General features: G+C 39.4%; 1 protein-coding gene across 1 annotated transcript in view; it reads left to right on the plus strand.

Moving 5' to 3' along the window:
- The window catches only part of LOC126370413 (uncharacterized), a 36,067-nt gene extending 24,535 nt beyond the window's left edge, over positions 1–11,532 (plus strand). Inside the window, exons 4-14 of the mRNA XM_050015251.1 lie at positions 404–701; positions 1,502–1,543; positions 1,633–1,914; positions 3,001–3,123; positions 3,519–3,629; positions 4,828–4,921; positions 5,223–5,275; positions 6,381–6,517; positions 7,023–7,087; positions 10,852–10,927; positions 11,451–11,532. Of these exons, the coding sequence (XP_049871208.1) occupies positions 408–701; positions 1,502–1,543; positions 1,633–1,914; positions 3,001–3,123; positions 3,519–3,629; positions 4,828–4,921; positions 5,223–5,275; positions 6,381–6,517; positions 7,023–7,087; positions 10,852–10,927; positions 11,451–11,532 (1,359 nt within the window). The 5' untranslated portion in view covers positions 404–407. The remainder of the gene's footprint in view (positions 1–403; positions 702–1,501; positions 1,544–1,632; positions 1,915–3,000; positions 3,124–3,518; positions 3,630–4,827; positions 4,922–5,222; positions 5,276–6,380; positions 6,518–7,022; positions 7,088–10,851; positions 10,928–11,450) is intronic.
- Positions 11,533–11,923: the final 391 nt, after the last annotated feature.

The raw sequence follows: 11,923 nt of genomic DNA on the forward strand, positions 1-11,923 counted from the left end.
TACAATGGGGTGTTACATTTGCTTCGATCCTGGCACAATTCTCTTGCTTCCTTCACATTCATAAATCGTTTCATTCACGCACGCCAGTTCAGAGTAGATCATGCTGAACCTTTTCTAAGGACATTTCCGATTTGGTCAACGTACGTTCTTCTGGGTCTTCCTCTGCCAGCCTTACTACCAACCTTCGTTTTATATCCTGCTTTCGTAATCCTGTTATCCTGCGTCCGCTCTATGTGTCCAAACCAACATACCCTTCGTCTACTCTCATCAGTCTTTGGAGACTTTGGAGTAATCTCGACCTGTCCTTTCTTTAAAACATCTTGGATTGGATCACGTTATGTTCGCAAGCCCTTCTTTTTACAATCATCACCAAGTTAATTTAAGTTTACAATTCATTTTCCAGCACAATGCTGCGCGATAATTACATGCAACCCGAATTAACGATGTCGTTCGTAGTAATTGGAACAAAAATCATGTTCGATACTGGATACGAACAATACTTGCCTATAGAGAGAGTGGTCACTCATCAGAGATTCAAAGGTTGGACTGCGGATTTAGCCCTAGTATACACCTTCGCTGGGATGATTTCTGATAAACCTGGGCAAATATTGAAGATAGCTTCAGCGTCCAATGCTCCCGTAGACTCAAATGTCACTGTTCTCAGCTGGGGAAAATGCAAAGGCGATATAGAGGCGGACGAGGTTGGTGTATGTATATTTTTAAATCTATTTATAACTAGATAACCCGGCCGTAGTAACCCAGTTGGAAGAACGCTTTACTCTCACTGTAAGGTCACAGGATCGAATCCAGCATGGGCCTAAACCTACGATTATTAAACCGTTTTTCGAATTCATGTTTAGATCATTAATTATCACGTGCTCAGCGGTGAAGAAATGCGTTTCGGAGGTATGTGACCTAACTTGTATTGGGCTTGTTTTCCCTTCGCGGATTGGAAGGTTAGACAGGCAGTCGCTGTAAAAACTGGACATGTCAAATATTCAGATGATGATTTATATAACTAGACTATTTATTTTGTTGTTCCTCTTTATCCCTAAACAGTCTCAGTAAATAAATACAGCGTGGAACGATAGCAGCGTACAAGCGTCGCATTGGCGATATATGTTTCCAGCCGTAATAAACGACTGCCCTGGCGGCACGGATTCTACCGAGGGCTTTGACCAATAGGCGTACAATGTATATCCACGTAGATAGCATTCGCTACGTCTATTGGTGGAAAGCCGCGATCGGGCGGCGCAGTTTCTGTGCAGAGCCTGCATATTTTAAATACGTTACTTACAACAGTATTATAAATACCAGTTATTATGTGTCTTTGTCATATATTACATTTTAAATAAGTAAATCTTTTATCCTTCAAAGAAGTAAGGGCCGTATTTCACTACGACATCATAGTGGCGCCACTATAGTGAGATATAGGGTGACAATTCTTAGGGCCCTATCTCAATATGGTGGCGCCATGTAAAAATGTGTTTTGTATTTTCAGTTTAGAGTCACAAAAAGTGGCACAGACAGCAGCAGCAGGGAGGTATGCTAATATTGCTTAGAAAAAATAATTCCAGAAATTCTTCAAAACTGCCTATAGATACATATAAATGCCGTCTATTATTTTTTTAGAACAGGCATAGAAAGAGGAAGCATCGAGCGAGTATCCGCGGCGGGGTACCAGACACCCGTCATTACAAGGACAACCGTAATAGGGATCTATCTGGATCATACCAGTCTCGCTTCAAGTTGAAGAACAGCGAACCCATAGACCGGCAGTCGATTAGAGCTAACGATGGAAGGTCAAACGATGGAAGAGTTCGGAAGGAGGAAAGCTCAACTCGCATAAGTCGGTACCTTGGCGCAAATGAAGCCGAACATAATATGAGGGTTACTCGGAATAATCCTGAAACGGTACCAAATATATACATAAACTTACGCTCCTCCTCCCCAGCGGTACCTAATAAACATAAGCTCAAGACTATATCCCAATAGGGTAGACAGAGGTACATCCATCAAAAAATTAACTAAGTACCCACACCTCACCGAGCTTTCTGTTAGACCAACGTGATAGGTGGTGAGCTGTATCGCCGTCTATAATGGTCGAGCCAAGTCCGCTACCGGGATTCGAACCGGCGCTCTCCATTTGGGAAGCAAGCTGGTGTCCCACAGGACCACAGTGACCCTGCTGGTACCTTATAGGTAGTTATTATGACTCTTGCAACTCGGGAACCTTCCTGGTCGACTTACTAGTCGACCTTTGGTTGTGGTTGGAAGTGATCATGCACAGTGTGACTGTGTGTGTGGCTGGTGTACCCACACCTTAACACGCACACATACACCTTACCACAATCAAAGGTCGACTGCCTTTGTGAGTTGTAAGACTTATACCATACCACGAAGTAATAAGAATAGTGGTGGATTTGCCTTAAGGCGCAGCTGCCATTGAATGAGAAAGAGAAGTCGGCGTATGAATGTACCCGGTAGAAACAATCCGATTTAAAACGTTGCAAAAGAGAACGGGATTTACCTTATTTCTTATTGCTCGGTGTACTCGATGTCTTCCCCGCACTTCCGCCTTCGAATCTGTGAGTCAGTAGTGTTAGATAGATCGATACATCACTATGCTAATGCACGTTACAACACTGGCTTCTGTATTTTGACAGATCTAATTCGTACCGTGCATAGAAGCTATTGTAAAACGTTATCTATATTGAAAGAAAGAAAGAAAGAAAGAAAGAAAGAAAGAAAGAAAGAAAGAAAGAAACGTTAATTATAAACGGGACACCACAGAAGTATCCCAATAAGTAGTAGTAGTAGTCCCATTAGTAGAAGTAGTTTTGTATTGAAGTAAGTATAAGCATTTACTTGTTACTTTACTAGTCGTTTTGTTTAAAGTAGGTACGTAATATGTTTTCATTGAAATTAACTATTATCAAGTTTTCTTTCTTATCACAATTAGTTACAACCCACGTGATAGAAGATTTATTTGTCTTCCAGAGTACAACCGTGATAGCAAGTTTGTCAGAAGAAACAAAATACTCTAACGACAAATATTTATTCCAAACTCTCTTTGACGAGGAGAAAAAGTTAAAGGCAAAGCTTTTGCCGAAGAAATACATTGTGAGTATACATTACCACAGAATAAAAATATAAGTTTAAAACTAAAACTCGACTATGGAAAAATCACGCTCTAAAAAGTATGAAGCAAGAAAATAGGTTTATTTCTCTGAAGTTCTTCCGAATAGTGGATGTTTAGAAGATACCCGTGGTCGTATACCGTGATAAACAAACTCTTAGGACAAATTGGCATACAGCCATATGCCCATATCTATAGATAATGCCTTTTATGATGTCTTTTATTTTATTATACCTTAAACATAGTAGACAGAGGTGCATAGTACATCCGTTCCTCGCCAGCTATGTTTAAATCCCGTGTAAAAGGTGGCAAGCCAATTGCCATTAACCGGACACAAATCCCGGAAACCACAATTAACCACATTTATTACTTTTACTAGGATAAAAGGGTCCTCAGACCTCATCATCGGATCAGGCGCATGATGCCACGAGCCAAGTACATGGATGATCTGTCGCACTATAAGAGTTGGAGGAGGCAGAGCGGATCACAAGTAAGATATTTGGATTAAATAATATCTGAAACTCATTTTATTTAATATTTTACTTATTAACTTTTTTACAAATATAAACTTATCAATTAAATATTCTTAATCTTGACATTACAAATAATAATAATAAAAACGTTTATTGCATGAATTCGGGTTGGGTACATTGCAGATTAAAACTTAACTACTAAAACAAAAACAAATTAAAAAAAAACTAAAACAACTAACTAACTAACTATTAAATTAAAACTAGACTACTAAAAATAAAATAAAAAGAAACAAAAGTACTTACACGCAAGTAACAATAGGCTCAATTAAAAATGCTCCTTTTTACCACCTCTCGACCGAATGTGCCCACCACGCTCGCAGCGTTGCCCCGTTGGATGGCGAGGGAAATATGCTGCGCTAAGTAATGCCCGGACCGGAAGTCGCCACCTTGCTCCCTTAGCCGCTTATCTTAATATTTTTTTCGAAGCAAATGGAATTCCGTAGTCTCTCCTTATCCTGGTGGACAATAGGCGGGAGTGTGTATGTAAGTATGTTGAAATTATTTTAGAAATGAAGTATAAGCAAAGGGTTTTACACGTAGTAACTATTACCTGAGCGTCGTTTGACGACGCTCAGTGGGTAGGCCCGCTACAAGGTGGACCGACGATCTGGTGCCGCGAAGCCGCTGGATACGGGCAGCGCAGGACCGATCGTCGTAGAGATCCTTGGGGGAGGCCTATGCCCAGCAGTGGGCGTCGTACGGCTGATAATGATAATGAACTATTACCGAATCTGTGGTTATGCTAACCTATATGTGCAAGCTTGTATACGCAAGGAATTTGAACACGCTCCTACGGAACTTCAAAGTTTGGTGTAGCGGAACCGGAAAACGCGTTCGGAGTATGAACAAAATTGTTTTGATTGACAGATAGAATCTTCAAAAAACAAAATATAAAACTACATAACCTCGTAAGGCTCGGATTTCCAAACACAAGAATTAAAAGGGTTTTGATTTAAAAAGGTACTTACTTACCTTTAAGCAATACAACAAAACAGGTCAACACAATAATTACCTATAGCAAGAAAAGAATCAACTTGCGTCAAACAACGTTTCCCAACAACCGCGTTTGTATGATCGAGGCGCTACTGTTTCAAGTTTTCCAAAGGCCCTCTTTGGGAGCAGAAACAGTGTTCGTTTCGTTTCTTTGTTTCACAGCACAATAACCTGACTGTAGGAACGTTTGGCTACGTCAACTTGGCAGCCTGCAAAAAGATAGTGGAGAGAACTTTACCGCCTCTTTATGAAATACGTAAGTTTTATAGGGAAATATTTGTTGAATGTAACATTTAAGCATTTTGTATGAAGCGCTGACTGTAGTTGTAAACTGGCTAAGTATTTAGATTGTTGTGTCTAAGTCTATCTCTACAATTTTTAAGTTGCACTGAAATCCGCTCTACAATGGTGAAGTTCTTAGCAATGGGACGTTTATTTGTAATTATGTTTATTGTTCCACCATGTCCTCACTAAAACATAGAAAGGACGATTTTCTTCCGTAATACGAATTTCCTGTTTTTTGAATGTTATTTACGGTTTGTCTTTTGTCATTCCAGATAACAAAAATGAAGTATTGTGTTACGCTAGTGAAGAATTTTACATAACAAATGTGAGTAATCATTCACACAACAATGAAATATCTTCGTCTGTGTTACAATAAGCTATTCCTTCCTTATCGTGTGGGTTGTGAGGTGGAACACCAGCCTCATCAACTCTGGTATCAGAGTTATGATTGAGCCGCCAAAGGCCCCTGACATGGCTCATGTAACGACTACTAACTTGCATCAGTAGGTAGTAACCGGGACCAACAGCTTAAAGTGCCTTTCGAAGCACGGATCATGTTACTTTTAGACAATCAGGTGATCACCTGTAATGTTCTAACCAAACTAGGGATCACAAAGTGATTTTCGTGATATGTTCCCACCGGGATTTGAACCCGGGACCTCCGCATCGTGAGTCTAACGCTCAAACCACTGGACCACGGAGGCCTTTAACTAACTTAATTGCCTGTTTTCTCCCTTGCGATTATTATCTATAACAGTATGAAACTATTGATAAAACCTATCCAGGAATTATACAGTAGAGAGTTAAAAATATTATCAGTCACTTACCCGGACGACAGACTTTATTTACAAGTAGTGAAACACAATTTTACATGCTCATTTAATTTACAATTCCATTTCAAGATAAAGACACACACTGACTCACACAATCTCACTTTGAGATCGTTTCGAATCCAGCTCGGACCTAAACCAATGTTTGTCGAATAACAAATGATTATCACGTTCTGAGTTGTAAAGGAAAACATCGTGAGCATGCATTTTCGGAGGTATGTAATCTAACCTGTATTAGGCTGGTTTTCCTTTCACGGGTTGGAAGGTCAGACAGGCAGTCGCTTCTATAAAAAAAACCGGACTTGTCAAATCTTCAGTTAATGTATGCGGACCCCGTGAAAATCAATGTTGTTGAAGATATCAAGATAAAGAATAATAAATTATAGACGAAATTGGGAAACATCAGCATTGCCTCTAACCGACTTCATGACATAAACAGCCTACATACGTCCCACTGCAGGCCTCCCCTTACTCAACCACCAAACACATCCACCAACCCGCAGTGGAGCAGCGTGGTAGAGTATGCTCCAGACCCCCTCCGGTTGATTGATTTGACTTCAAAATAGAATTATTTACTGTCTTATAACTGTTACCATCTAGGAAGACTCCGGAGCCCCGGTTGTGCAGAAAGACCAGCTGGTGGCTGTGACGGTGGGCGGCGTGGACTCCAACGGTGAACATGTCGCCGTTGGCATGAAGATATCCTGCTTCTGCTCTTGGATTGCAGCTAATTTACCGTTAGTACACTATAATAACAACTCTGAGATACTGCGGTGGAGCAGCGTGCTGATTTATGCCTCTCACCCATTTCGGTTGATTGTAGGAATGCCTGTAAAAGTTATGTTAGACAAAATTATATACGTAAAAAAATATCGCATACCGAACGACTACAAACAATTCAGTAATGATAAATTATTACTTTTTTTTTAGTGGGCCGAAGTAAGGACAATTTTTTCAGGTGGGGTTTCTCGGTTGGCTCGGACTTAAAGTGCAAGTGCGGCACTGTTCCCCAAACGATGGAACATCTTACAACGTGTCCTGCGTGCCCGAACACCTGCACGCAGGAGGATCTGATGAGCGCTGCAGATAGCGCCATACTTGTTGCCAAGTTTTGGGCCGATACTATTTAGTTTGCTATCGACACGATAAGAAGAAGAGATTACTTTTAAAATGACGGGATTATAAATAGACGTAAGGATAAGTTTAAATTAAAAGATCTCATAAAGAAATTATGTTTTTCAGCAATGGTGCTGGTAATAAGATGAAGTGTTGCACAAACTGCTGCAATAACAATAAGAAAGAGAGAGGTTAGTATTTGTATTTAACATAAAATACAGGCTGATCACCTGATTGTCCAAAAAGTAAGATGAGCCGTGCTTCAGTAGACACTTTAAGCCGTTGGTCTCGGTTACTACTTACTGATGTAAGTAAGTAGTCGTTACATGAGTCAGGGGCCTTTGGCAGCTCAATAATAACCCTGACACCAGGGTTGATGAGGTTGGTAATTAACCTCACAACCCATACGATAAGAGAAGGAGAACATAAAATACGATTATTTACATTTATGCAAACAAATGCTAATGCTTTTTTGCCACAACTCACTGCCAATAACTTTTTGCTGCTCTTGATATTGGTGTAACATATTTATTAAATGATTTTTATTCTTATTACACTCACTCATGCTAAGGGAAACTCACAAAGAGAAAATTAAATCGAAAAAACATACTTACTTCCTTTATAATAAATTAAAGTTAGAATTTTATTATCTCTCGAGATTTGAGTGCAAAAGAGTACGATGAAACTAAAGACCTTTTGAAGATTTTATCGCAACTATTTACTTGACATTACCTGGCATTTTCACACTAACTCACACACAACACATACATACATATACGAACACACCACTCTCTCTCTCTCTCTCTTACACACACACACACACACACACACACACACACACACACACACACACACACACACACACACACACACACACACACACACACACACACACACACACACACACACACACACACACACACACACACACACACACACACACACACACACACACACACACACACACACACACACACACACACACACACAAACAAACAAGTTCATGTTAGTGGAAAGTGCTAGGATAGCTGGCAGTACATTTACTTTACATATTTACTTCCTTTGTGTACCACTCAATATTGTTTTTTTTTGCTTCACATTCCTATATTTCTAAGGTTATAAATTAGGAGTTCCGTAAGATGGTAGCCTGGTGATCTGTCACACAGGATCATACCTAGCATATACACCAGTCTCTCACAAAGGAACTTGTGTTACCTTTGTGAAGAGATAATAAATATTTTTTTTATTATTTATTATTTTTTATTAATGATACATAGATCGAAAGAATTTCGCATGGCCGGGTGGACCCGGTTTTAAAATGGTTAACACGCTCGTCCCGGCTTAACAAGAGCTGCGGGTTCAAGTCCCGTCCGACTCAGATTTTTTTCGATATAATTTACTCTTTGTGACATAATTGTTATAAACTAAGTATTGTAAAACTGGCACTTTTATGATTGTTCTTAAGCTAATGCGCGTGTGTGTGTGAACTACTCGATACAGTATCTTTTAATAGTTGTAAACTATTCAAGTTCAAAAATTAGGTTTTTTTTATCCATCCAGTCAGCTGGCTTTCTCCCGCTGTTGGGAAAACACCTGCGTACTTTTGGCCTTGGACCGTCTTAGTCGCAGAACAGAAAAGACCAATTCCATCAAGCGAACAGAAAAGACCTGTTTCAATCAACGAACAGAAAATGCCGAGTATATCCAACACACAGAAAAGACCGATTTTATCCAACGAGTACAAAGGGCCAATTTCAGCCAACAAACACAAAAAGCCAACCTCATCTGACGAACAAAAGGGGGCAATTTCCTCCCACAAACACGAAGGACCGACTTCATCAATCGACTTCATCAATGGGCACAAAGGGCCGATTTCATCTAACAAACACAAACATCCGACTTCATCTAACGAACAGAAGGGGTCAATTTCATCTAATAAACACAAACATCCGACTTCATCTAACGAACAGAAAGGACCAATTTCATCCCACAAATACCCGACTTCATCTCATGAACAGAAAGGGCCAATTTCATCCCACAAACATCCGACTTCATCTAACGAACAGAAGGGGCCAATTTCATCTAATAAACACAAACATCCGACTTCATCTAATGAACATAAAGGACCAATTACATCCCACAAGCACCCGACTTCATCTCATGAACAGAAAGGGCCGATTCCATCCCACAAACACCCGACTTCATCTAACGAACAGAAAGGGCCGATTTCATCCCACAAACATCCAACTTCATCTAACGAACAGAAAGGACCAATTTCATCTCACAAACACCCAACTTCATCTCATGAACAGAAAGGGCCGATTTCATCCCACAAACACCCGACTTCATCTAACGAACAGAAGGGGCTAATTTCAACTAATAAACACAAACATCCGACTTCATCTAATGAACAGAAAGGACCGATTTCATCCCATAAATACCCGACTTCATCTCATGAACAGAAAGGGCCGATTTCATCCCACAAACATCCGACTTCATCTAACGAACAGATGGGGCCAATTTCATCTAATAAACACAAACATCCAACTTCATCTAACGAACAGAAAGGATCAATTTCATCCCACAAGCACCCGACTTCATCTCATGAACAGAAAGGGCCGATTCCATCCCACAAACACCCGACTTCATCTAACGAACAGAAAGGGCCGATTTCATCCCACAAACAACCGACTTCATCTAACGAACAGAAAGGACCAATTTCATCTCACAAACACCCAACTTCATCTCATGAACAGAAAGGGCCGATTTCATCCCACAAACACCCGACTTCATCTAACGAACAGAAGGGGCCAATTTCAACTAATAAACACAAACATCCGACTTCTTCGAACGAACAGAAAGGCCCAATTTCATCTAAAGATCACAAACATCCAACTTCATCCAATGAAGAGAAAGGACCGATTTCATCCCACAAACACGAAAGACCGATTTCTTCTAATGAACAGAATGGACCAATTTCATCTAATAAATACCCGACTTCATCTGACGAACAGATAGGGCCGATTCCATCCCACAAACACCCAACTTCATCTCATGAACAGAAAGGGCCGATTTCATCCCACAAACACCCGACTTCATCTAACGAACAGAAAGGACCAATTTCATCTCACAAACACCCAACTTCATCTCATGAACAGAAAGGGCCGATTTCATCCCACAAACACCCGACTTCATCTAACGAACAGAAAGGACCGATTTCATCGCACAAACACGAAAGACCGACTTCATCTATCGATTTCATCAATGGACACCAAGGGCCAATTTTAGCTAACAAGCCCATAGAACCGACTTCATCTGACGAACATAAAGGACCGATTTCATCCCACAAACATCCAACTTCATCTAACGAACAGAAAGGACCAATTTCATCCCAAAAACACGAAAGACCGACTTCATCTATCGACTTCATCAATGGCCACCAAGGACCAATTTCATCTAACAAACACCCTGCTTCATCTAACGAACAGAAACGGCCAATTTCAGGCAATGTTATCAACAACTCAAAACATCACACAACAAAACATTATATACACACAACTACTGCCCGATTCTGGCCTTGGACTGTGTTAGTAACGGAACAGAAAAGACCGATTTTATCCCACGACCACAAAAGACCGACTTCATCCAACGAACAGAAACGGCCGATTTCATCCAGCGAACAAAAGAAGCCGATTTCAAGCAACAAAAATAAAAGACCGATTTCAAGCAACGATATCGACAACTCAAAACATCACAAACACACCACGCGAAAACCTCCTATTACGGCTACCATGTGGTGGCCTTGGACTGTCTTAGTCTACGAAGTGAAAACACCATATTCATCCAACGAAAATAAAAGGCCGATTTCAAACAACGCTATTGAAGTCGCAACACGTCCTGTACACGCACCAACGTGAGTTGTATTCCATATTACATTTATATTTTTTCTCGATAGGACAAGGTAAAAGAGATCCAGTCGAGACACCACACACCAGATTGAGAGAGCAAAAGAGACAAATTGGTGTTCACAGGTAAGTTTTGATTTTTTTTTAATTTACAAAAATCCTTCGTGAACCCTTATACAACCATGTTTCATTTTTTTTTGCATGCCTGCATGCAGGCGGAACACATCACAACATTGTTATGTTAATTATTTTACCACCTTTTTGTATTTTAAATGAATTGATTTGTTTTGATTTGAACCACAAACAATTTTGAGAAACACGACCGTAATAGACTGGGATTTAATACCTATGAAAAGCACGATATGTAAGTAAAAACTATTGAAGGGCCACCCATCTAATGACACAACTCTCGACATTACTTACTTAATTTTATTAAAATAAAAGTAATCTGGGTAGTGAAACTTCTCGAAGCATCATTTCAGACACGCGGAAATCAGACATTATTAGCAATTAGAGTAAGTAGGTACCTACTTAGGGTTTGATTAGCATTTCTTATCCGTTTTGACAATTGATTAAGAAACAATAGAGAATAATTTACAGAAATTACATACCTTGTTAAATAAATATTTAAGCTTGATCTTCTTCGCAGATTTGTGAACGAGGAATCTGAGAAGAGTGAAGAAAAAACTGAAACTGATACTGTGGAAGACAGCTATTATTATAAAAAATGATTTATTGAATGTAATAAGAAATAAAGAAATGGTAATTAGATATTCGGTTTAATTTCATTGATGATATTGCCAACAAAGTACCTAGTTCCTACATAATTATGCGCTGATTAAATTTTTGATTTTTATCGTTTTTACAATAAAATTCCAGATAATGTTTTGAATTTGTCAGAAAATAAATTTAAAGCTCATGTGAAGCTTACTTTATGTAATAAAGCTTATTATAAAATTAATGATTACCTAAATGATAAAAATGTCTGGTATTAAATGTGTTCCTCTAGTTATTAAATAACTTGTAATGTATATTACTCATTGATTTAAAAGATGTGTTGCTGTTCCAGTTTCTTGTCATTTCTTCTCCTCAGCCATAACACCTTGCGAAATAACGTACATT

The sequence above is a fragment of the Pectinophora gossypiella genome, chromosome 10 (genome assembly GCF_024362695.1).
Source record: "Pectinophora gossypiella chromosome 10, ilPecGoss1.1, whole genome shotgun sequence".
Lineage (NCBI taxonomy): Eukaryota > Metazoa > Arthropoda > Insecta > Lepidoptera > Gelechiidae > Pectinophora > Pectinophora gossypiella.